Consider the following 27,121-nt stretch of genomic DNA (forward strand, 5'->3'; position numbering starts at 1 on the left):
AATGAAATCACAACATCAGGAAACACAGCCGGCCCATCACATACAGTGCTGTGCAAAAGTCTTGAGCCACCACTCAGTTTGTTATCATTTCCTCAGGAAATGGGAAAAAGGTGCAGTGATTTATTGAAACATGTGCAAACGTACTTGGAAATACAACATTTAGGGCAAAAATGGAGTCTGTACAATTCTAACAAGCTTGAAAGTCAATATATGGTGTGAATACCTTTATTCAGCACAGTCTTTGTGCGTTTTAGATTTGGATTCATGGCTCCATCAGACCTGTTGCCCCTAATTTTCAGTCCAGCTCTTGTGTAATTTGACATACTTCAGCTTTCTCTCCCTGTTTCCCTTCCTTAAAAATGGTTTCTTGAGAGCCAACCTTCCACTGAGACAGTTTCTGATGAGGCTTTAGTGAACAGCAGATGGATCAGCTGACGGCTGAGATTTTTTCCTATTTTTAAAGAACATGACTTCCAGATACTGTTCATCTGCTGTAGGTAGCTCTGTAAACATTCCACTTGTTCTTTTCCCCAGTTTCTTTAAGCACACACTGCATGCCGTGCGGAGATATGCAGCAAATAAAATGCTATTTTATGCCCGTCAAAAGAGAAATTTACATCAATTTGATCTGATTTAGATCAGCATTACAAAAGAATAATATGCAACAGTCTGATATAATATATAATATAATAATGTTATTATTTCAGTAGCTTTCTAAAACTCTGTAAGGTTGTCAGAGAACTGTATTTCTTGTCAAATGTTTTGGTAGTTTGCCTTTTTTCCAGCCTGCAATGACATTTCAGAGGGTTGTTTAATTGCCTCTGCATCAAAGCTATTTCTGTGCTTATTAAGAAGAGTCAAGCTGAGTGCCTTCATATCCATCATGCTCTCGTCTGGGCTTGGTGACAGCAAAGGCCCCCAGCTACAAAATTACTGCACAATATGTTAGCACTCACAGGAGTTTTGCACCTAATTACAGCTTCAGTCTGACAGTTGAACTGCAGGCATCTTCAGCAGGTGTTAAATGACAACAGATATCAGCATCCATGCTTGCTTAATCACCTATTTAAGTCAGCATGACAAAAAAAATCACAGGAAGCTCATATGTAAGTGTTTTTTTCTGCATTGCGGTGTAATTCCAGGCTAATAAATGCTTTTCTATTCATCTGTTGTACTCATAGCTTGAATTCTAGGGAGTGAATACATTTTTTATGGAAAAAGTAATAAATCACTGCAGTACATATTTAAAGATCGTTAAATGAAAGCACTACTGTAACCTCTCAAGCCCTACAGATACTTAGAAGGAGCTGTTACCAGTGGAAACCAGACACAATCACAGAGTCTCAGTCAGATGGAAGTCATGTGTGGGTGCATGCGAGTTCATGAATTTCAAATGGTCATTTAGAGCCTGAATTCATTTGTGCTAATGACTTACATTTGACATGAAATTCTGACTGTGCAGCCATGTGACAGCAGGCATGTGGAGTCATCAGCTGTGGCTTTTTAAAATTATAACTCGTGATTTTGTTTAGCATGTATGCTGTTGTTGTCCCTGAAATGAAGTTCTGATTTTTAAATAGTTGTTGCTTTCTTGCTGAGGAGCTCGAGACCACTCTCATGCTAGTAAATGTGGAACCAGCAGCCAGCCAGCATAGCTTAGCATTGTTAGAACAGCAATAGCTTTAGCATCGCTCTGGGTTCTCGGCTAGCTTAGAGTTAGCATGTTATCTAAATTAGCATGCTGTCTGTGCAGGTGAATGGAAAGAGCTGAAGTTGTTTTAGCGGCATAATGCAGTTGTTTATGTTCTGGATGCAGTTTCCACTTTAGCATCACGCTGTCATCCTTTTGTGCAATAAAAATAAAAGTTATGTCCATATCCACTCTGCAGACCGGCCACTATCGTCCTCCTGCAACACGGGAGCTGAAATCAACTGAATATGTAGTGCAAGTGCAAGCAGAACTAATAGGTGAAATCAATAGTAAAACAGACTGACAATTTCAAGGAACTGGACTGCTGGGAACCAGTTCTCTACTGGAACTTCAAGGTTCTTGGTTCCCATCTCTACTTGCCTACCATCACCACTAATTAGCATGTTAACTTTTCTTTGTCTTTCTTGGCCAGCAGACAAACAACGAGGGGAAACTATTAATTTCTCAAAGCCAAGAAATAACGCAGAGCATAACCTCCAGAGAAATAGCAAACAAAGTTTTTTCCTGATTATTGGACACGGTGACAATAAATAATATAAAGTGTGTCCTTTTCCTAGCTTTAATTTGGTGGTATGCAGACTTACTGGCTTTCCTCATATCTGCTGTTCTGATAAGAGAGTGTTATTAATCTTCCCACTGTATTCTCAGGATGGTTTAAACAATTAGTGTTAAAAAATATGAACCTTTAACAGTTAGTATTCATCTCCCCAAAATCCCTCCAAAGAGTCCAAGCAGTCACCAATGATAAAGCCTGTGGAAAACTTCATCTATGACTGATGCAGTTTTTCCAGGTTACAATTTTCCAGTCTAATCACGCTGCTCGGGAGTCAGGAGTTATGTTCTCAGGAAACACTTAAAGAGCAGGTGCTGCACGTATTACTCACCTACACACACACACACACACACACACACACACATGCAGTGAAGCTGAGCAAAGGATTTTGTAAACAGATCTAAGCAGCTCTGTCCTGGTAAAGCAGCACTGGACACACAAACCAAACACTTCCGCTGCTGTTACACAATAACAACACCAAAATCAGCAGGAAAACCCATCAGCTATTTAAATCTCTGGCCAGTCTTCACTCTTTCTCTTTTCTCTCTGTCTCTAGCGCTGCCTTTCTCCCTGCCCTCGATGTCCTGTGCATCATCTCTTTGACCAGTGCTCTCTTCTGTTGCTTATTTTTCTAACCCACTTTCCTCCAGTTTCATTTTTACAAGCCACAAACCCTGCCTCTGCTTCCCTTCAGTTGGCCTTCAATTCTCTTTTCTCTCATTCCCCTCCTCACTCCTGTCTTTCTCACCCACTGTAAACTGGCCTGAGTTGCTCTTTCCCTCTCTGCTTGAGCAACACTTGAAGCAGCTGCACGTAGGGCACACACACATATATATATACACACACACACAATTTGAAGGCAGAGTCGTTGTGGTCTGCAAGTCGGAGACACAGCAATTTTCTTAATTTGGTAAAGTCCCATTAAACTATCCTCAGATGGGTTTCTGAAGATTTCAAGTCTTTCCTTTACACTCTCAGATGTGAAGCCGTGTTTTCACATTATACATATATATATATATATATATATATATATATACATATATATATATATATATATATATATATATATATATATATATATATATATTTATTTATTAGGGGTGCAACGATACTCATATCGATATTGAACCGTTCGATACAGTGCTTTCGGTTCGGTACGCATATGTATCGAACAATACAACATTTGTAATTTATTTTATCAATTTTCCTTCTGACGATGCTGTCTGTGTTGAGCGCTCAGTGAATCTGTGTTCGACTACTCCGCCTAGGCTGCACTGTCGAGCACAGATCCACTGAGCGCTCAACACAGACAGCATAGTCAGAAGGAAGAGCGCAGGGCAAGCTAGCGAGACAGAAGTTAAGCTCTCCTTGCAACATGGACCTCCCCCACCCTCATTCAGATCTGGCGTTTGGAATTATTTTGGTTTTCATGTGACGTATGACCCTGAAGGTAAGCGAGTCATGGACTAAAGTAAAACAGTATGTTGGATGTGCCATGCAATGCTCAATTACATTGGTGTGAACTAGTGTGTTAGCGCAGTTAGCTCGTTAACTGTTGGCCGTCTAGCCCCATGCACGGAGCGATCGGCGGTAGCTCATTAACGGAGATTTGCCGTGTTGTGGCGTTAAGGTCATTTCAACGAGATTAACCTGAAAGCACTAGTGGGAACACAACGAATATGACTGCACATTTACGCCGACATCATCCTAGTGCAAAGACAAGTGGAAGCAGACAAAAAAAAGCAAGCATGCTACTAACTTTAGCCGAGTCATTTAGACAGCTGTTAGCACATGATTCTCCTTATGCTGCTGAGAATATAGCCCAGAAGAAGCGGATAGTATAGCTTTTATTTTGGAAAGAGCCATTTCTCTGTAATAAACTCTCTTTTCCAAAGATGAGTGATTCCTCAATCAGATACAGGGCTTGCAATATCGCTAGCCCGACGTCCTGGAGCTAGCAATTTTTTTCAGTCGGGCTACCAAAATCTATCTCTTCCCTGCCCGTTGGGCTATTGTAGGAAAAATATATGTCAATGCTTTTGCATTCTTTCAGAAATGTAGCTGGGTAATTATGTCATTGGCATCGGTGAGCCACTGTCAATATGTGACATATTGAAGTCGCGTTTGAATTTGCGCTTGTTTTTTTGCTTTCACTTTGCAATCGTGCGAACTGTGTATAGAGAGCGACAGCACTGATCTGTGAGTGATGATAATTTGTGCACCAATTCCTCTGACATGGTCTTATTAATCGTTAGCTTACTATGCAAACATGACAAGTGAAATCTCCCGCAGCAAGCTTAAACATGTGAGAGGTTGATCGCGCAGAGAATCGCTGAGCTTATGTGAGTGCATGTGTAAAAGCATTTCAGTTCTGCTGAGCCAAATAAGACAGGTCGGGGTGAAGAAGTGACAGCCAAAGAAAAGCTTACCACAAAACGGAGAAGTTATGACAAATCAACCATGGTGACATATTCTGGGCAGATAGCACCCACTCCACTGGTTACTCCACTATAAGGCAAAAAGAAAGTGCAGCTTTATGGTTTCATGGACAAAAGAATTTCTGTGGCTGCAATATGACGAGCTAAATAACCAGGGCTGCACATAAGTGGTCCGCAGGTGCGCATTCGCTGTCAAAATAAAAAACACGCACAAGGGTTAGGGTTAAATTTAAAAACTGTACTTTTGAGTTAAAATATATATTTATAATTTTAATAAATGACAAATTAAAAATGCATGAACATTTTTTTGTATCGAAAAAATATCGAACCGTGACACCAAAGTATCGAACCGAACCGTGAATTTTGTGTATCGTTGCACCCCTTATATATATATATATATATATATATATATATATATATATATATTCAGGCATAGGCCTGAACCCCCTCAGTGAGATCATTAACAAGGCTGGCTACGGATACCGACTACGGAACGGAGCAGTTGTCAGCCACCTCCTGTACATGGATGACATCAAGCTGTATGCCAAGAGTGAACGAGACATCGATTCACTGATCCACACTACCAGGCTATACAGCAATGACATTGGAATGTCGTTCGGACTGGAGAAGTGTAGTCGGATGGTAACAAAGAGAGGGAAGGGCGATCGTGGCTCAAGAGTTGGGAGTTCGCCTTGTAATCGGAAGGTTGCCGGTTCGAGCCCCAGCTTGGACAGTCTCGGTCGTTGTGTCCTTGGGCAAGACACTTCACCCGTTGCCTACTGGTGGTGGTCAGAGGGCCCGGTGGCGCCAGTGTCCGGCAGCCTCGCCTCTGTCAGTGCGCCCCAGGGTGGCTGTGGCTACAATGTAGCTTGCCATCACCAGTGTGTGAATGTGTGGATGACTGGATATGTAAAGCGCTTTGGGGTCCATAGGGACTAGTAAGGCGCTATATAAATACAGGCCATTTACAGGCCATTTACTATGCCGGCCACTTGGTTATGGCGTTCCATGTATGCCTTGCTTGCTAGCATCTTGCACCCTGCTGTTATGTGCTGGATTGTCTCTGGGGCATCTTTACACAGCCTGCACCTGGGGTCTTTCCTGGTGTGATAGACCCCAGCCTCTATGGATCTTGTGCTCAGAGCTTGTTCTTGTGCTGCCATGATTAGTGCCTCTGTGCTGTCTTTCAGTCCAGCTTTGTCCAGCCACTGGTAGGATTTCTGGATATCAGCCACCTCCTCTATCTGCCGGTGGTACATACCGTGCAGGGGCCTGTCCTTCCATGACAGGCACATATATATATATATATATATATATATATATATATATATATATATTCGATTCTATACCTGTGTGTCCACAATAGTTAGTCTTGTATCTAGTCCTGTGAGGTTACTTAACATGTTACTGAGGCGCCCTGATTGAAGGAATTGCCTCCACTAGTTCCTCTGCCGTCTCTATGTCCCTGTTTGTCAACCATGGCATCAGTCCCATGTGTTTGCATGTAATGTCGTGGAACATTATTTTAAGTTAGATTTGGGTCAACTCTGGCTTCAGTGTCCACTCGAGGGGATTTCACTCAGCGATGATGTCATTTATTTATTAACCCATGTAACTAAGTGTGTAAATCATGATTCGGTTTAATGAAGAAGACCTCAGCAACACATGTATTGTCAACAAGACTGTAACACGTGGTATAAAACAGGCAGGTTTTGGTGTCGGCCACAAAGGTCAGAGTGAAAGCCAAGCCTGAGCTAAATGGCTGTCCACTAACCTCTTTCCCGCTAACGCAATTCATTAAAGAAAACTTTATCTGCCCCAGCAGGGCCTCTTTTTCTCACCGCAGGCATATTATGCCATGTCACGGTACAACAATGCAATTAATTACTTCTGCAGTTAAACAGAACAGGGTTATCAGGAACTCTGGGGCTTTTCCTACTTGTCAAGTAAATATGTCTGCAGGCCTATTAAAACAAGGACAGGATCAAGATGAACAATAAATAGTTAAATGCTCAGTGGCACACAAAGATCATTGTGGCTATTATCGAGTAAAGTGAACAAACAAAGGCAGGCATTTCTTTCCACGGCTCCAACGGGTGTCAAATTCATTGCATGATTGATGTCTCCAAAACACCCCTGATAAAAATCTTTCCATGCTAAAAAAAAAAAAAAAAAAGTGAGGATCCTCCCCAGATGACGAAGGACAAGCATGCATGGAAACAAGAGCAGCAGCTCCTTCCTTGTGCTGTGCACATTGCTGCTTATACTAGAGTATTTTTTGATGTAATCTCATAGATACTTATGTATGAAAACATGCAAACTTTTTCTTTTTTTTAAGTGGTCAGCTGCTACATGATTACAGCAGAGGTGCTTTCTTGTGTTTTGAACACTTATGGTATTTTCTGCATTGCATGCCCAGCTGGAAAACAGACTGTCGACTCCAGTGAAAATGTTTCCAAGCTGAGGAGTAACAACAACAAACTGGGATACAGTTTTTTAGGTCATGAAAGAACTCTGGTCGGGTTATGGAAAGTCATAAAATAAATTACACCAAGGCCACGGAAAAGAAAAAATAAGCTGCACATTTAGTTTAGTTCCAGATTGTATTTTTTGTCGGAATGTCAATTTTTTCCATAAACTTGTTCTAAAGTTAAGTTTTATTTGAACCATTACTGACATTTGATAGATGCACAAGTGCAGTCATTAAAAAATTAAACGTTTTCACGGGATTCTGTGCAGTTCTGTAAAACCTTGTAGAACCACTTTCAGCAGCCGTAACTTGAAGTCATTGTTTTGTGTATTACTTTTATCATTCTCTCACATCATTGTGGAGGAATTTTGGCCCACTCTTTAATTCAGTGTTGCTTCAGTTCACTGAGGTTTGCAGGTATTGTTTATTCACAGTTCTCTTTAGATCCTGCAACCGAATATCAGTCAGGTTGAGGTCTGATCTTTGACTAGGCCATGCAACACCTTGATTCTTTTCTTTTTCAGCCATTCTGCTGTAGATCTGCTGCTGTACTTGGGATCATTGTCCTGGTGCATGTCCAAAGATTGGCCCAGTTTTAGTTGGCTGATTTCACTCTACAGTGCTTTGGCACACAGAGGAGTTCATGGTTTAATCAGTGACTCAAAGGTTCCCAGGTTGTCTGGCTGCAAAACAAGCCCAAATCATCACACCTCCACCACCAGGTTGACAGTTGGCATTAGGTGTTTGTGCTGATATGCTGTGTTTGGTTTTCACCAAACATGGCGGTGTGCATTACAGCCAAACATCTCCACTTTGGTATGCTCTGTCTAAACGACATTGTTTCAGAGTTGTGGTTTGTTCAGATGCAGCTTTGCAAAGCTAAGCCATGCTGCCATGTTTTTTTTAAGCAAGAAGAAGCATTTGCCTGCCAGCCTTCCCAAACAAGTTGTACTTGTTCAGTCTTTTTCTATCTTTTTGAACTGTCATAAACTTTAACATGTAGCATACTAGTCGAGGTCAGTAGAGTCTTAGGCTACGTTCACACTGCAGGCGAAAGCGCATCAAATCCGACTTTTTTGACCCTATGTGACCCATATCCGATCATGGTATGACAGTGTGAACGGCACAAATCCGATATTTTCAAATCCGATCTGGGTCACTTTCGTATGTGGTACCGATACATATCTGATGTTGTAGAAAGCGACTGCTGTTTGAATGTTCATGTTGCATTAAATCAGTCTTTTACGTCACTGACACAAGACAGACGCCAGAGAAGACATCGCGAATGCTTCCTGGCCATCCCGTGAAACTGTTGGGAAGACAACGTTGGAGAAATTTGAACATTTTATTTGTACTGTAAAATCTGCAGATTCTGACAGAAATCTGCAACTATCCTTTGAAGCACCTCTCCTCTCTAAAAGAAGCAATAAGGATCATAATTAGGCCATATGTAAATAACTTTATAACTTAAAGCAAAATTGGGAAACGTAAAGCCTTAGATACAGCTTCTTTTTTTGCAGTTTCCTTCAGCATTGCACAGTTTCACCTTGGGGTGAATTTGTTGGGATGTCCACGCCTAAGAAGATTGTGCCATCATATTAACACACCCCTGAATCTTCCAGACCTGCAAACTGCAAAGCCTGTGCTTTAAAAGAGGTGCTCGCATTTGCTGATGATCAGTTAATCAAGTTAATTTGATTAGCAGCATCTGGCAGTGCAGTTAGTTTCTAACAGGTTTGCACAGATTCATGTGGAAATTTTCTTTTCCAAATGCAATTGTAATGTCTTTGGTCAGTAGACACCCTATTTATCAACAATAGTGGGTGTGCTTGTTTTACAAACATGATAAGCTGAATATCGTTATTATTTAATTTCATGACACTTGTCATATTTTAGAGCTTCCCACATCTGTTTTAGAAATACAAATTCAGCATGAAAGACTGCATTCTTTTGTCTCACGGTTCAAAGGGCTGACTGACTCATAAAGAGGCTATTAAGTTTACAATAATCTCTACGGAAGCCACTTGATGCACACACACAGGGGATCTAAAGTTTCTTTGTAGGAAATCTAGGGCAGGTATAGCAGTGCACACACGTAGGCATGACCCAAACACACACCCTGGCTGTGAAAGGGTTAACAACCGGTCATGATCCATCCATCGCAGCAGGCCGCTGCTCAATTATTCAACAAGCTGCGATCTAGTTTCATCACCTGCCAATGCCACTTTCAGTAGTCACTGCAAGGAGGAAAATATGGAGAAGCATCTGTGCACATAAACCAGTTAAACATGTAAACTGGTGTGTCTTCTTTCTTAGTCTGCCAAACTTCAAACTGCTCCCATTAAAGTGCACACTGTTTTGGAGATCAGTGATAACGTTTTGCGATATAACCTGTGTTGTGAAGACCAATATAAGTGATAATGGTTTAACCTTAAAATCGTAGCATTGTTCAGGCTGGCCATAAATTCAAGCTCATGCACAATCCAGACAGATTAGTTGCTTTCATTGCAAGCCCACATGAGCTGATAGTTCATCTGATATCCTTCCGTGCATCCCTCTGGCAAATCGCATATCTTGCGTGATATTTAAGCTGCTTTAAGCTGCACAGTTACTTGTGAACCTGCAAGCTGTTTTGCAACCCACCTCCACCCCAGCTTCACCTTTCCGGCTGTATCAGTGACAGTGTCTGTTATCACTGATGCATCCTCTGTTCTGTGTTGGGTCTTGCAGCTGTTCTCACCATCTACAGCTTTCCACATATACATATGAAATGGTGAGAAGACCCCAGAACACAGCTTAGTGCTGCCTTTTTTTGGCTAATTTTGTCTTGACTTCAGTCATTTTCTGGGGAGAAAAAAAATATCTACTTTCAGGTAGAGAAATAGAGCTTTATTTGTGAAGACTGCTAACATAGGGGCCTCAATCTAACCCAAGGTTTTAAAAAAACAAATCCTCCTTATGTAAAAATTACAATTAACTGCAAGGAGCTGAGGCCAGGCAGGCAGCAAGAATCCAGGAAGTTACAGTTACTCAGCGTTTCTCTCTGATTTCTCAGACCTTCCACTGATTTAGTGCTCTGACGTTGGACTCGTCTCTGCACTTGTCCTGCTAGACCTCAGTGCTGTGTTCAGTACTGTCGACCGCAATAGTTTATTACAGAGATTCATGTCATAAGAATTAAAGCAACTGCACTGCAATGGTTTGAATCATGTCTATCTAACGAGCTCTAATTTGTTCATGTAAATGAGGAGTCCTTACACACACAGGTTAATTATGGAGTTCCACAAGGTTCTGTGCTAGGACCAGTTCACTCTACATTATTATGCTTCCCCCAGGCAGTATCATCAGTATCAGGCAATGCATACATTTTTATTGCTATGCAAATGATACACAACTATGTCTGTCAAGGAAGCCAGAAGACACACACCAAATAGTTAAACTGCAGGCGTCTCAAAGACACAAAGTGGCAGTTTTCTAGCCTGAGGAAACATGGGCTGGAAGTCATGGGAGAGCCATGAATCAAACTCAGCCCTGCCAAGTCATGGACAACCATCGTATGTTACATAACTTGCACATGCATTAAGTATAACCTGCAATAAAATGACCAGATTTTAGGTTAAAGTGTTTTTAATTAGACTTGACAAGTGTTTTTGTATATGCAGTTTATATGTCACTATCCATTTTGAGCTACTAAGACGGCTCCCAAGTGACACAATTTGTCTCGAAGGACAAACTGAGCTACCGATGGCTAATGAATCTGTTCACCAGTAAATAAATCTATTGTACAAAATATGGAACTAACTGGGCAAAAGCTGCTAATGGAAAAAATATGCATAAGAAAATAAAGTGAACCAGCTCTGGCATGTCATCTCATACATTAAACAAAAGAGAGTTCAGCCCTCAAACTTTTAGTGCAATCAAAATAATCCCAATTACAGAGTTAAAGAAATGACTTGGGTATTCACCCACACATGCATCTACTGAGACCAGCAAAATGTCATTGTGGCTGGAAACTAATGCAATCCTTTGGAGGGCACTCGTCCCTTTGACAGCAAATCGTCTCAGGAAGTCACAGTCAGGATGCTCGGGTCAGTATGCGTTTGCATGTCATGTTTAATGTACAGCAGTAAGAGTGGAATATTCCATATTCCTTATAGAAAAGCAGCCTGGTCATTTTCCATGAACTTGTAGTTACATGGTCTCTCTGCTTTTTTCCAGCATTTCCTATCGCTTCTCCTCCTCTGTTTTGAAAAACAAAATGTCCAATGCTGATAACTTTCCTGATGACAAGCTAGTTTGCTGACAAAAATAAGAAAATTACATCTCATTTTTCTCTCTCTCATCAAAATATTTTCTCCAAAAACCATCAAGTTTTCAGCACCCACAGTTCAAACAAACACAGTGGCTACATTTCATTTGTTTGCCTGCGATTTTGGCAAGGTTGTGTGGTAACTTAAAGCCCTCCGAGCCTTTTGGCTGTCACCCTTCGAATCTTTCAAATCAGCGCCTCCGTCCTTTACAATTTCCTCTTGCCCAAATTAATCTTCCTCGATGTGGAGCGGAGTACACACACATACACGTGAGTGAGGCGTGCAGCTAACCTGTGCTCTTAGTTTTATGCAGAAGAAACCCACAGCGCCAAAATAAAGTGTCCTGAATGCACACTATGCTGAGGACACGGAGTTCAAGAGATGGCACAGACCCCAGGGGGTGATTAGTGGGGTGCAGACAGGCACTGGGAGGCGGTTGGAGGTTAGATTGGCAGGCGCTTACGTCTCCCCCGACCTAATAACTCCCAGCTGTGCTCCTCTCAGTGTTTATGTTAGAGGAGTTCCACTGCAGACCTCGCCATCGTGTCTTACTGGAAACTTCTGTCATCATGATTTCTCTTAGCACTCTGTGTTTATGTGTTAGCTCTGCATATTCTTAAGTTGCCTGTCTCTCTTTTTTCTTGAACTTTATTTCCCAGCCCTCTCACTGCATCTAATTTTCTATCCCTCCCACACATGCACGCTCACTCATTCACTTCTCTCTCAGCCTTCCTCCTCTCCTCCGTTCTGTCATTTTCTTGTTAATTCCCTTTGCCTACATCCCAGGATAGTAATGCATTCGATATTGCAAATATTTTTTCTCTCCCTTGGACAGTCCGCCCCAGCTGCCCAACCCAGGCACTTCCTCTCCAGCCAGGAAACAGAGGACTGTGAATTATTCCATTGTTTGTCAGTTCTTACTCCCTTCTCTTCTCTCTCTCCCTCCATCTAATGGCAAGCTGCCCAGATCACTGCTGCCCTAAAGAATTCTGCGCCTGAACTGAAATTATATGTTGCCATCTTTGTTATTTTTGAGGTCTTTCTTGGTGAGAACTGCTGTGGAGATTCATGTTCTCGGGAGCCGTTTGCGTTAATGTCCAGGAAGTTGAATGGAAATGAGTGACGAGTTAGAAAATAGGGAAAAAAAAGAAAAGAAGAAGCTGTCATCAACCATCATCTCCTGTTAACACACCATACTACCTTTGTCTCTTTTCTCTCTCACCCTGCCCACATGCTCCATATGTATTTATAGCCGGCGCAAGCTGGACCGTGATCTTAGTTTTTGCATATGCAGCGAAAGCAAAAGGCTTCTCAAGTTGCGTAATGTGGCTGGAGCTACATCATGTGAACACAGCGTGTGTACATTATGTGGACTCCAGCTCAGCCTGTCTGTTATCTCAACGCTAATATCAGCAGGGGTTATGGAGCTGGCCATCCCTCTCGCAGCACATTTCTCTCCTGGGTGTGTAGGAGGGTAAATCAGCATGATCACACTGTAGAACTCAAGGCACAATTATACAGGTTCTATAAATGTCTTCACCCAGGCTATTAGTCAGAGATATGCTGCAAATGGACATTTTCAGTCCAGATTGAAATCTTATAATAAAATCAGACATCCTATTAAATGAGTGAATGGTGGTACATGAAAAGGAGGTTATTGTTATCCAACAAAAAAATCAGCCGGAACTATTCAAAACGTAACGCGGTGAGTATGATTAAATTACCACTGAATTTAAGCATCACTTTTTATGTATAAAATATTCACACAGTGGAGAGGGAAGTTGGTGGAGCGTGTTTAGTTACCGGCTTCTGAAAATCATCACATGGTCTGCAGAAAGGAGCGTGTTACTTTGATGGATTACATCTTTTTTTACATTTACATATGAACCACTGTACATATATCCCTACATAAATACCACTGCTGTGATGTAACTTCTCTGCAGACCAAACATCAGCTGCGCTTGATCTCATCTCTCTCTCTGATGCTCACATGTTTTATTGTTCACACTTTTTATTGTTTTCTGACATCATGAACTGATAGCTGTTGGCAATTTATATTTTTTCACTTTTATTTCTATTCCTATGGTATATACACTCACCAGCCATTTTTTCAGGTACACCTGTTCAACTGTGTGTTAACACAAATGCATAATAATTAGCCAATCACATGGCAGCAATTCAGTGGCCTGCTAAAGTTAAGAATGGGGAAGAAAGGTAATTTGCAGTAAGTAACTTGCTGATAACTGGGATTTTACCACACAAAACAGACCATTTACAGACAATGGTTGCATCAGGGAGCCCTGGGAAAAAATGCCGTGTTGATGTCAGAGGTCAGAGGATTATGGCCAGACTGCTTCAAGGCAACAGAAACAAGCCACGCTTTGCAGAAGAGCATCTTTGAATGAATAGCAGGTCATTCTGTAAAACTAAGTACAGCAGCAGAAGTCCACACCAGAAGCTAAGAACAGGAAAGTTCACACAGACTCACCAAAACTGGACAATAGAGGATTGAAAAAATGTTACCTGGTCTGATAAGTTTCAATTTCCTTTGTGACACTCTGACAGTAGGGCCAGTTTGGCCTGAATAACATGAAAACATGGATTTATTCTCACGCTGGTGATGGTGGTGTAATAGCGTTGTGGATATTTTCTTGGCCCACTTTGGGACCCCTTAGTACCAACTGTCCATTTGTTAAACACCACAGCCTATATGAGCATTATAGCTGACCGTGTCCATCCATTTATGACCACAGTGTACACATCTTTTGACGGCTGCTTCCAGCAGGATAACACTCCATGTAACAAAGCTCGAATCACCTCAAATTGGTTCGATAGTTGCTTCACAGAAAGAAAGCCATAGCTGATGTTGTATTTCCTGCATGAAGAAAGCTGCGTTACGATACAGCAGACCGTTGCTGGTTGTAACCACTGTCTGATCCTTTAGCTGTGTCATTGAAGTTTGAAAGTTAACAAACTAGTTTGCCAGCTTATTACCAACTGCTGCCTCCGTGACTGTAGCTGTGATTATGACTCTAACTGTAGCTATGGATGTGGTTTGGCTGTTAGGAATATGGCTGTGAGTCATTAGCTTAAAATGTGTGTGTGTGGCTGACTATGTCAAGTGAATTGTGCTGGTTGAGTACAGTATTAAGTTCCTACAGTTGTTGCTAACACATCTGTAATAGAAGGGCCACAAAGAATGGCGTACAGTTACAAATATTCATGCACACTATTTGATTGTACCAGCACTACTGCAATAGCCATGTCCTCAGGCAACACAACTTGTCAAAGCATGGCCTTTTAAAATGAGTGATGTGTCAAGTGTCAAGTCACCAGTTCTTTTTCTAGTCTCTGTTGAGGGTTTCCCTTAACTGACAGTGTAGATTAATTGTATTGTGTGTTATGCAAAGCAGGCGAACAAACATCTTTTTCCCATTCACTTGCAGGAGGCCCAGGCTGAAGCTCAAACCCAGCCCGAGTCCCAGTCGAGGCCCCAGGTCAACCCATCCGAGCTCGCTCCACGTCTCTGCCACCTGGTGCGGTCAGAGATGGGCTACGGCTTCAACCTTCACAGTGATCGGTCGCGGCCCGGACAGTACATCCGCTCCCTGGACCCCGGGTCACCTGCAGACCGTGCCGGGCTCCAGCCTCAAGACAGACTCATAGAGGTGTGGAGTCTTTGTATCTGTAATATTACTCAGAAATGTAAAGTGCAACATATTACTTGTAACTGTTCTTGAAAGCAATGCAGTAATGTTACTTAATTACTCACTATATGAAGTAATCTGTTACATTACTCTATAAATGACCTGAAATGCAATGTTGTATAGTTAGTAGTTACCAGTTCCACAGACCACGCAAGTAACTATTCTAAACAAGATGCACACACAGTCTTTCTTTCAGTTTTGAATGCATGACCATAAAAACCAGAAACACAAAGCAAATCTTTTCTTTGTGTTGGTGGTTTTGCCGCCCCTCCCTTTAGACTTCAAAGCGATCGTCATGGTGATTCTACTGTAGATGTACAGGTAGAAATGGAGGCTGCAGCTCCGACTGACGCCCGTTGAAGTTCAGGGCCTGGTTTGCTGGTTTGGAGTTGCCATACGTTCAGCTTTAACATCACTCTGGGTTCTATCTGTGTTAGTAGCATCATCCAGTTTGTCTGTCCTGGACTCACTTTGCATTTCAACATCTTGTCCTTTCGTGCAATAAAAATAAAGTTAATCTTCATTCCTCAAAAGCTGTAGACCTCTCCACCATTTACCTCCTCCAAGCCCAACATGTAGATGACTGAAGAACCAAGTAACACAAGAAAAACACATAAGTATTATTGTAATGTAATTACTTAATTTACTACAACAACGTGTTACTGAAAAGTGTAATGTGATTACAGTAATTTGTGACTTGGGAACGCACTACACACGGCACTGAATATTATATACAATTCAGTGCAATCCAGAAAAATCACATTGTCCAGTAAATTTTTCCTCTTTAAAGGTAGGAAAGTCCAGTTTTTACAGGTGTATGTGTTTGTGATGTAAAATTAAGTTATTCAGACATGAACAGTATGATGACAACATCCCTGACCATGTGAGATTTTGAAATTGGTTAACTGGATATAGCCTAAGTTGAAGGTTGTGCACAGTCCCCAAACAGATACTTTTAGGACATTGATAGACTTGCATGCTGAATGAGTGAAGTTAGTAAAGTTTAGCAGGTCAAAGAAGTGTCCTTAAGCAATCTAAGGTGCAAAATTTCCAGAACAACATATTAAGTAATTATTGTGTGAGAGGTTTTTTGGCGTGGGCACAGCAGACCAGAAAAACAAGTGAGGATATTTTAAAGCACGTAGACGCGCACTGATGAGTTGATTACTGGTGATGCATACTGCATTCCCGTCACGGAAGATTATAAGAACCCCAAAAGGCCTCTTTCGTAAGAAAATCATACCAAAACACTTCGCATGACTTTCTTCGTAGCTGTTCCCTCATCACTAGAAGCTGATGGGTGACTTTACATTATGTTTGCATTTGAAAAAATCCATTTGATTTAGAGTATTTGTACACAAGACATTCGCCACCTTATTGGAAACATTCAAAATTCAGCAATAAACCATTTTAAATGGTATAAAATGGAGATTTTTCATTAGTTGTTATTTTTAAACAAAGGCTTCAGGATTTGAGAGCAGTCTCACACATGTGATCAAATACAGATGTGACCCTGGCTGTAATTAAAACGGCGGGCGTTACACGTTTGTGTTTCTAAGGATAACAGGACCTGCAGCCTGAACTCGAGCTTTACTGTGTCAAACTGGTGAGGCAGAGCAGGGTGGTCTCAGGGGAGAGGAGGATCTGCTATAAATCACTTTGAGCTGAGACACGAAACAATACGGAGCGTATACGTGCTCCCTCAATAACATGTAGAAAGAGACTGAGTGAGGTGGATAGCAAAGAAAGAATGCAGCAGAAAATGAAGATGCATGTGCAAAAAAGAAAAACAACATAATTATTTCAGATTTCCACCGGAGTGAGGAAACTGGTTAGAAAGTTCACGGATGTTTGGTGAACTTTCCCCTAGATTAACCAAAATCCACGCTACTGAAACATCATCATCATTATAAGTCGTTCTTCATCGGAGTGTACACACTCACACAGCATTCACCCTCGATTCTCATGACCTTTGACCTCTCCGGCTCTATATCAGGGTTGAGACTAGAGTGCAGCACATTACATCAAACAGGACTCCAACAGGCTCTGATAGAAAAGTTAAACGAAGCTAAAATCTAGCGAAACATACTGATGCTTTTGTAGCTCCTGGTTTCAGTTGATAGCTCGCAGATATACTTCCTCCTAAGTAAATAAGGTGGTGTATTACGATGGGTAGAAGAGTTAGATGAAGAGAGCCCCATCAGCCAGTTAGCAGTTATGACACATATTTAATTTGAATGTACTGGCAATCCTAAGCATAAAAATCACAATATGCCATTAGAGCAGATTCGGTGGTGCAGTTTTTTAGCACTGTCGCCTCATAGTAAGAAAGTTCTTGGTCAGCTGGGACCTTTGTTTATGGAGTTTGTATGTTCTTCCAGTGCCTGCGTGGGTTTCCTCCAAATGCTCTGACTTCCTCCCACAACCCAAAGACATCCATGTTGGGTTCATTAGTGATTCTAAATTGGGTGTAGGCGTCAGCGTGAATGGGGGGGTCTGCTATTCTGCGTTAACCTTACCACAGACTGACAACCCATGTCTCTCTCAATCGAGCCCTTCCACAACCTTAGTTGGAGTTTAAGGAAATGCATGGATATTCCGGAATGCTTAAAGTGAGTTTTGCCCTTTTTCTCCAGTCTTTATGCAAACCTAAACGAGCAGAGCAGAGTTGCTGTTCACCAAAGTTAGCAAGAGGCGAGTTTGTGCTGGCAACGTGCTTATCATTAGAAAATAAAGTGCGCTGATGCTTCACTGGAAAATTAGATGGCTGGAGAGAGAGTGTGGGAACATCCTGTAGCAGGTCAACGAAGGCACTGACTGTCCTCCACCTCCCTTCTCCATGGAGACAGAAACCGAGGGACACTCACAGACATGAACATTCATATACAGATGAAGTTGAATGGTACTCAACCTTACTAATTTAAAGCGCTTGAGTGAAATTATGAATACGTATGCATATGCAGAGTAAAGAGCAGGGTTAATTGGCATAGAAATAACACGCCCAGTATTGTGTGCTTATTTAGAGCAGAGAAAAAGTTATTTTTAATTTCCTGTCAAATTCAGTGTATGAGTTGTTTGTGGATCAGCAAATCTGAGTCTTTGTGAAGTTAGTTGGCTGCTGTGTGAGTTAGTGTGGGAGAGCACCCTGATAATTACAGCCGTCTCTGACCATGCGTCAAGATGCGCTTGTGTTATCTGTCAGCAGCTTGTTAGAGACCATGACAGATCTCTCTTTCTCCATCTCCCGGCGTCTTTTTCTCTCACTACGCCCCATTACACAGGACGCGTGTTAAGACTATGATGAGAGCTCAGCTTTCTGCCCATGTCTGGCAGAAGCCCTGACACCAGTGAACGCCTCATCAGTCTCTGTGCCAACTGCCTCACTCAGTTTTTTGCTGCATATAGATCGGTGCAGCCTCATGGACCTCCTAGTTTGCCTATAGTTACTCATTTAAAATGGAAACGCAGCTATGTGTGCCTTCTTGACTCCCACACCATGTGCAAGTTTGATGTGAAGATCACTGGTGGAATCTTACGCTCTAATTCCTGGTAGAAGATTTCTATTGGTGTAACATCACTACAAACTTGTGTCCATGGAACCTGTTAAATTCCCTGATGAAGGCATTGGAGTTTTCTATGTTGAAAATAAAAGTAAAGGTATTTTAAATGTGATTCAAGTTGCTGTAAGGAACGCTTACACTACTATCCTAACAGAGCACTTTGCACTTTGCTCCTAGTCAGATCCTTCAGCTTTCAGGCCCTTTCCTGTAGAAGCAGCTCCCAGTTTGGTTTCAGAAGGCAGACCAGTAAGGCTTAAAAACTTCCTTTTAGATCAAACTTAGTTTCAGTTATGTTCCACTAAGGCTTAGACTTCACTCTTCGTATGTTTCTTCTCTTTCCCCTTATCCTCCCTCTCTGAGTCTGGAACTGCTGGAGGTTTCTTCCTGTTCAAAGGGAGTTTTTTCTTTCCACTGTCACCAAGTGCTTCTTCAAAGGAGGTCGTCTGATTGTGGAGGTTTTCTTTTCGTTCTAATATTGTAGATGTAAAACACCTTGAGGCAAGTGTTTTTCTATGGTTTGCAGCTATATAAACAAAACTGAGTTGAACGGAACAATTGAAATGATTGTTTAGCTGGTAAACTTTAAAAATTGTTGTTCTATGTAAATTACATTAACATCTGTTACAAGCATGACTTAATCTGAGGCAAAATACTTGCAAACATTCATCTAAATCACATTTCATGCTTTGTTTGTTTGTCCGGCATCCCCTCCTGGGACTCTGCGTGGACAGAAGTGTTAAAAGTCACTCACAGTATCACATGCGTCATATTCTCAGATGTGTGGATGCATTTAAAATTGTTTGTTTCGATCAGTCCAAGGTTAGACCCACATGTGCAAATAGCATGAAAAACGTGAACTGCAGGTGGCAGGACCTCAGAAACGCACAGTCAGAGTATCAAGAGGTCCCACAAGGGTTTGTCCCATGAGAAATAAGCTTCTGCACGTTTCTACAGCCTGTATTAATGAGCTCAGTGGGCAAAGAACAGAGTGTATTGTCTTGTGTGGGATGGACTGTTAATGAAGTCTGTGAAACATGACACAACACCTGTTGTTTGGCCAAATACAAAGATGTTTGTTCTCTCGGATTCAAACTGTCTGTCTGTCCCTCTGGCTGACATAAGTCCTGCATTTGTGATTTTTTGATGTAGAGAGGTTCACATTTTTCCATCTGTTGATCCTGCTCTCTCTACATTTCATTTCCATCTACTCTCTTTGCCCTTCCCTTCATTTTCTGTTTCCTGGTCTGTCATATTGTACCTTTTTGTCTACAGTTTTATTTTTTAAAGCTCAAATTTTCCATCCTCCTCTATCATAAGCAGTGAAATTTTACACAAATTTCCCTTCAGTACACTGACACCTGAAACTTGCACTATAGCCAGAGCCAAGGAGAGCCATCAATAATTGATTGTGTACCGACACTAACTCGGCATGCCGCGACTGCTGCCTTTTGAGAAGCCACGGTCTACTCAAAGTTTTCAAAACACAGCATCTAGATAAGATGAGGCAACAACAGACTGTTGTGTTATGCAAGTGAAGTGTAGAAAGCAAGGGCGACGTCACACAAGAGTAGATGTGGATGTGTGCTTTCCACACTGTTACGTCACGCTGCATCCATGGCCACATGTACGTACAGATGTAAAGAAAAAAGCTTTGCTTAATCGCTGTTGCAGAAATTCAAGAGGTAGTAGAATTGTTGCATTTTTCAGGCCCCCTGAAAAATAAACTCTGTGCAATTAGTTTGTGGCTGCATGGCTCCCCCTGCTGTTTGAATGAGGTAGCACAGACTTCTATACTGTACTGTCCCTTAAAAACTGACATTTCAGCAGAAGTCAAAATACCCTAAATGTCATTCCTTTAGGCTAAAATTTTATGACTATTCCTAAAGTGACCCAAAATGACCCTGGGTCGAATCAAGGAAAGTCATGTTTTGAGGGAGTCTTGAATCATCAAACTATACATGCCATGTCTGTGTGTATTTTTTTTTATGGGACAGTGATGACAAAGTTGAATAAGGATCTCAACACTGTAATGAGGGCTGTCCGTGTTCCCATCCCATTTGCCCAGATTGCCCAAAAGACACTTCATGGGAGTGTAGATAACTTCATGTTGCTGGTTATAGTTACAGTTACTCGTGTAGCTGGGACTGTGACTGAGCATTAGCTGTTTACAAAACAGGTCTTCATAATAGCATGAATAGTAACTTACTCAAGGGTCAGAAGGTTAGCAGGTGTTCAGTCCAAAATAGAGAGTACTATTCACTGTATAGCTAACTATTAAGAAATTCAGTTTAAAGCTGTCATAAGCCTGGATGGAAAAGTTAAAAAGAATAACATGTAAAAGCATGATTCTTTTAAACAAAAGCAACCTTTCTTTTGTGTGTGTGTGTGTGTTTTCCAGGTTAATGGCGTTAACATCGAGGGCATGCGGCATGCAGAGGTGGTGGCCTTCATCAAGAAAGGGGGAGATGAAACCTGGCTGTTGGTGGTGGATCCAGAAACAGACGAGCACTTCAAGAGGAGGGGATTGATCCCCACAGTCAGCCATGTAAAAGGTGGGATTGTGCTACATCGGGCTATTTGATGGGCTTGAATTTCCAAGAAGCCCTGTTGAGGAAGCACATGGCAGATATTTTATTGCATTATTTTGGTGAACATTTTTTCAAAAAAGATGTTTATAGTTTTTATAAACTAGATAGAGCTTTCTTCTTTGTTAGAAGACAGTCACAAAGATAGCCTGTTTAAACAAAAAAGCTTTAACTACTTATTAAAAGACTCCACGGAGTCAACTTGTAGTAATAGATTGTTCCACGGTTTTGGTGCCACAGGCTGAAAGGCTTTGTCATCCCCTCTCATCTATTTAGTCATGTACAGGGAAAACTAACAAATTCAGAGCCTGTGAATGAAGACATCAAGCAGCAGTGCAATTTGTAGGTAGATGACATAAATAATCTGGAGCCTGGCCATTTAGTGCTCTGTTTGTAAATATAAGAATTTTAAAATCTCTTGGGAGCCAATGTAAAGAGGATAAAATGGGAGTAATGTGAGCTTACTAGAACCTTTTAACAGGATGGCCACAGTATTTTATATCGCTTGGAGAGGTGAAAGAGATGATTTGTCCAAGAATGTAAACATGGCATTACAGTAATCTAAACACAATGGCACAGATGGATGAATATTTTTCTCCCGTTCACCTGAGGAGACCATATGTTGCAATTTAGAAATGTTCTTTAAATGAAAAAGGCAATAAAGATAAAGATTTTTCATCCAAGTTAAAGCCCAGGGAAGAATTGTTGAGCCTGGCATATTTTATGATCTTGGTCTTGGTCTTGGTGATATTTAAAACAAAGCAATTGGTAGAGAGCTAATGACTAATCTGTGTTAAACAGTGGACTAGGGGAACCTCACCTGTCCAGCTGGTGAGGTTTTAAAGGGATATAAAGCTGAATGTCATCGATGTAAAAACATTTGATAAGAAAAATCAATAAAAGATTGAAGGATGCCAGCTAAAGTATTTAGGATTTAGAAAGAAAAATACTAATTACCCCATGACTAAACCTTGTGGAGTCCCACAGTTTAGGGAGGCAATGTTAGAGGTGCACTTGCCAACCCTAACAGAGAAAGACCTATCAGATAAGTAAGAGGAAACCCAATCTAACGCAGAGCCAGCGATACCAGCTAAAACCTTAAGCCTATAAAGTAAAATGTTACAGTTAATGGTATTAAAAACTGCACTGAAGTAAAATCCATAAGACGCCATAAAAAGATCATTATACACCTTTAAAAGAGTGGTGGCAGTGGAGCGCTGCTTTTTACAGCCAGACTAATTTGGCTTTAATTTGTTCAGGTCATCTGCTTAGCACTGACTAAAAAGTCTAGCATACACAAACAAATAATTTGGGGTATCTTCCTATGTAAAGTTATTTTTTTTTTGAACAATTATTATCAAATAATGACAAAAGTAAAGACAAGCACTATGTCAAATAAGCCGTGGGCTTGGAAAACACTTCCTTCATATGTGAATGTTTTCGCAGACTATGACGGTCCATCCATATCCAATGGCTCCCCCAGTCCTCAGATCAATGGCAGCTCTACCACTCAGTCCATCCGGTCCACGCATTCTGACCTCAGCAGCCAGGGCAACAGCACGCAGGTGGATGTGAGCATTCGTGCACAGTGACATGTTTGGGCTTTGTACCTCCACATAAAAGCCTCTACCCTAATCCTTTGTTTGCATCTGTCTGTCTCATCATTTCTAGCTGGCAGATGATGAAGGTGGCCAGCTGTCTGACCCCTTTGCCGAGATGGGCCTGAGTCTCAGTGCTACGGCGGCAGAAGAAAAGAGGAAGGTCCGTGGTAAAGAAAAGAGGAAGGCCCCGCAGATGGACTGGACGAAGAAGCATGAGCTCTTCAGCAATTTCTGAGACATTCTGCTCTAAGGACACGACAAAGGACAGAGATTTATGCAGATCCCTGAATGGGAGACTTATCCTCTTGATATACAGATTCTCTTCTTCTTAGACAAAGAACCAAAATAACCCTTCAAACAGAAGATATTTTCATCCTGGGATTTAATGTGACAGAACTGTTCGAAGGATTTTACTTCTTAAGTGACTTAATAGTTCCTTTTCGTTCAAGTCCAGCATAAAGGAAGTGCTATATGACTTTGTGACTGCAAAAAATATGCTCAGAAGGGAACTTTGTCCTTACATGTACTGCTGTCCTTGGGGAAAGTGCAGTCAAATATTCACAAATTTGCCTTTGTCTTTACTTGATTATCCCATTCTCCCTACTCCTAGAGACTCTTTTTGACAGCTATTTTTATATTTAAAAAGTATAAGCGACTATGATTAAACAGTATCCCATTATCGTGGACTGCGTTTGAGAGATTTTTGAGGACACTGTGACATGAATGATTGTGGATAATGTGGGGATTTTGTCCCACAGAAGTCATAAGAAGCCCAAAGTTTGACAGAAGATCACTGTGAAAGAGTTGAGACCCTCCACCTTCAGCCCATTGATCCCATGTTTGATTGTAACCACTGATAAAGAAAATGATAGTTGAGCATAGTGTATCCTACGTGTATTCGTACCTTTACTTTGAGTCGATTACTTTGATTTACGAATCCCCTACTTGTTATTTAACCATTAGTCGTAATAAGTGTATCACCACTAACCTCTATTTACAAAGTGCTCCAGTGCACACTTGCATAACAAAGGGAGGCACCACTATTATTAATTGTGTTATTGAAGGAAATAATAGGCATGAAAAGTGAGGGAGTTTCTCAGGGGAAATAGTGTGAGGGATGAGTTTTGTTGTTGTTATTGAAGGCTCGATGTGTACAGCAGGGGGCGAACTTACACCATGAATAGATACCCCCTTTTGACACTAAACGGAATAGATGTTTATCCAGACTTCATTCATCATCTTAAAATGTCCCAGAAACATTAAATAATTCAGATGAAGTGGAGAAAATAAACTTTAGATAATTTGAAGATGTATTTGTATTAGACAGCATTATTCAGATTTAATGTGAAGTGGCCTACACTTTATGAGCTAGTTATGTTTTGTTGGACTTTGATTCAAAGGTAAGTTGTTAAATATGAAGGTATGAAGCTCAGCATCATTTTATAAGTAGCTTTGGAAGGGAAATGTAATTGCTGGCCACGTGCTAATAATCAGTCAGTATTAACTATAGTATTGTCTTGTAAATGTGAAGTTTATCAAGTTGATTTGTGCTCAAGGAAGGTCAATATTTTGTGACAGTGCTGGGAGAAACCCCTGAGCCACCTTTCATTTTTTTCTACATTTTGCTAGGAAAATAGGAAATGTATGCAGTGATTTAACAAAACATGCAAATATACTTGTAAATACAGTATGTAAGGCAAAAATTCTGATGAGATTGTAAGTCAGTATTTTGTATGACCACCTTTATTTTTCAACATAGCCTGAATTCTTTTAATCCGGTCTTTAAGTCTGACGTCACTGGGCTCAAACTTCGCTGCAGGTCCCAAAGTCAAATGATCACTATGGCATCACTGAGAGTTGAAAAACTGTCTAAAGTCTTTCATCTGTAATAAAATGATCAGCGTTCTGCTCTACCAGGTGTAACATTGAGTTTATCATCCAAGCATCCATGAAAACGGAATTTATGAAATTTAACGGAGTAGAAATTAGCAGGAAGTTAGCTCGCTAGCTTCCATCTAAATACAATATAGCATGTCCTGACTGCGGGACTTTGGAAACAAATTAAAACGTACAGCTCTGTTATCACTTCCAACATAAATGAAGACAGAAAACTAAACAGCAGTGACGTTTGTAGGGTTACTGAAGTTTGGCTAGCTGGTATATAATGATGTGCTACGTGACCGCTAGCGACACAGCTATGTGAGCACACACTAACGTTTGTCCACTCGATAAAAGTTAACGTGAGTGTTCTCGGTGGTCAGGAACAAATGTAATCACATGGCAGGATGCTGTAAACGGACCAAACTTCAGCCAGGAGAACAACTGAGATAATCCATCCACAATACAAAGTTAGTCATTCATATACTGCTGCATGGGCTGGGCTGTAGTTACATCGTAAGGTTTTAAAAACTGAGCTTAGATAAATAATTAGCGGTAATAAAAGCCGAGGGATCCCAACAGTGATCACTGACTGTTTTAGGAGCTTTTTGAGATTAAATAGAAGAAAATACAAAACATTAAACATGTTAACAACACAAAAGCCATATTAAACGCAGACTACTTTAGGCCCGGAAGTAGGATTCATCACGTCATCACTTAACGACTGGATAGCTTTCTTGTCATTTCTTTCTTCTTTTCTTTTTTTTCTCGATAGGTTGAAAGTAACAAAGTGTCTAAAGATATCATTTTAAACTGGTTCTTTGCTAAGTTGTCTGTCATGTCTACATACAAGATTGGTTTATCCCTTGAGTTAGATGCCTTTTTTAAGCTTGAATGAGTCATAGGTCAGTTTTAAGTGCTTAACAAAAAAAAGAAGGTACAAAGACTGGACTGAAAATGATTGAAAAAGCAGCCAATTTCAAAAGAAGAGAGAAAAATTACAAGAAAATTGGGTCTATGAAAACAAAATGTGAAAAAATGAAGGGTGGCTCAAGTCTGTTGCGCAACTCTGTACATTTTCCTGCTTCCGGCCAGATATAAAGCAACTGTGTCCGGAAGGAACAAATTCACCTAGAAAGCCCACTAATTAACTTGTGTGGTCTATTTTAATGATATGTTTTCTTTTTAATGAGCTTTTGAGACAAACTGGACAAAAGATGAGAGCCAAAACGCTTTTGTTTTTATCTCTTTAACTGCACATCACTAGGCTAGCTGTTAATGTATTTGTGCTAAGCTAAGTTAGCCAGCTACTCCCTATAGCTTTCTATTTTACTTACAAACAACAGAATGGCATCTATCCTCTCACAATACAAAAACTAAAAGTATGCGTATTTACCATAACATTGAACTATTTAATGTTCAGCTTTTCAATATAAGAGGATCCATGCAAGTACACTCGTAGAGATTGCATATGAAGCTAAATATCTGTATGTATGTATTCTGTAAGTGACAGCCCTGCTTGACCACTGCAAGAAGACAGTAGTTGGAGTCATGGTATCTCTCACCTACAGCTTGAGCAGTTTGTGTGGTGTATTGTAGGTTGTAGGGAGTGTCAGAGAAGCACACATTGAGGTCAGAGATGCTCTGGAGGATCTAGTGGAAGAGACTGTGGGAGCCATGGAGCTTACCGAGGATTATTACACATACAGGGACAGCTGTCATACACATGCTCACACACGTTGGGTGCACAATGTGTGTGGAGAGGAGTTATACATGCCATAATCCAACCAATATTGATATAATGTATGACAGCAAGTGGATTTCTGTTCTCATTCACGACCACAGTCTTTCCACACAGTGTCATGATTCATCTTCAGTGTCTGTCTGTGTGCGCTGTAGGGCTCGCTCTGTATGTTCTGACAATCAGCAAAGCAGTCTCTTGTTATTGCGGCTCATGTTTGTACAGTAAAAGAATACGGTATATGTGGCAGGTTGCATTTTTTTTTCAATAAAGTGTGACAATGGTGTTTCCATCACTCTCTCTAAGATGGATTTGAGCTTTGTTTTGACCTACGTTGTATCACTGAAACATTTCTTCTCTCTATTGGTGTTTTTTTTTATAGTCACAGTATCTCTCATTTGCTCCTCATTCCTCTCTTTCCCCCTGAACCCACTCGACCCTCTGTGGCCCAGGATTATGTGGGCATACAGTTTCAGTTTCAGCGTGTTGTCAGAATTCTCCTCCACCCAGCTGCTTTGAGCTCTTTGGGCTGACAAAGGTGAAACCGAGGTCAAAAGTGCGCTTGCG

The 27,121-nt window shown here is 41.0% G+C and overlaps 1 protein-coding gene across 2 annotated transcripts in view; it reads left to right on the plus strand.

The window, feature by feature from the left end:
- The window catches only part of LOC146576003 (Na(+)/H(+) exchange regulatory cofactor NHE-RF2), a 38,975-nt gene extending 12,129 nt beyond the window's left edge, over nt 1-26,846 (plus strand). Inside the window, exons 3-6 of one of the 2 annotated variants that reach the window (XM_085270965.1) lie at nt 14,929-15,150; nt 21,148-21,301; nt 22,781-22,905; nt 23,006-26,846. In XM_085270965.1, coding sequence (XP_085127091.1) covers nt 14,929-15,150; nt 21,148-21,301; nt 22,781-22,905; nt 23,006-23,170 — 666 coding nt within the window. In that variant the 3' untranslated portion in view covers nt 23,171-26,846. The remainder of the gene's footprint in view (nt 1-14,928; nt 15,151-21,147; nt 21,302-22,780; nt 22,906-23,005) is intronic. The other variant, XM_085270966.1, reaches the window with a different exon arrangement.
- Nucleotides 26,847-27,121: the final 275 nt, after the last annotated feature.

The sequence above is a fragment of the Mchenga conophoros genome, linkage group LG4 (assembly GCF_057382185.1).
Source record: "Mchenga conophoros isolate Kocher_MC1m ecotype Shallow Benthic linkage group LG4, M_conophoros_male_GT1.1, whole genome shotgun sequence".
Classification (NCBI taxonomy): Eukaryota; Metazoa; Chordata; class Actinopteri; order Cichliformes; family Cichlidae; genus Mchenga; species Mchenga conophoros.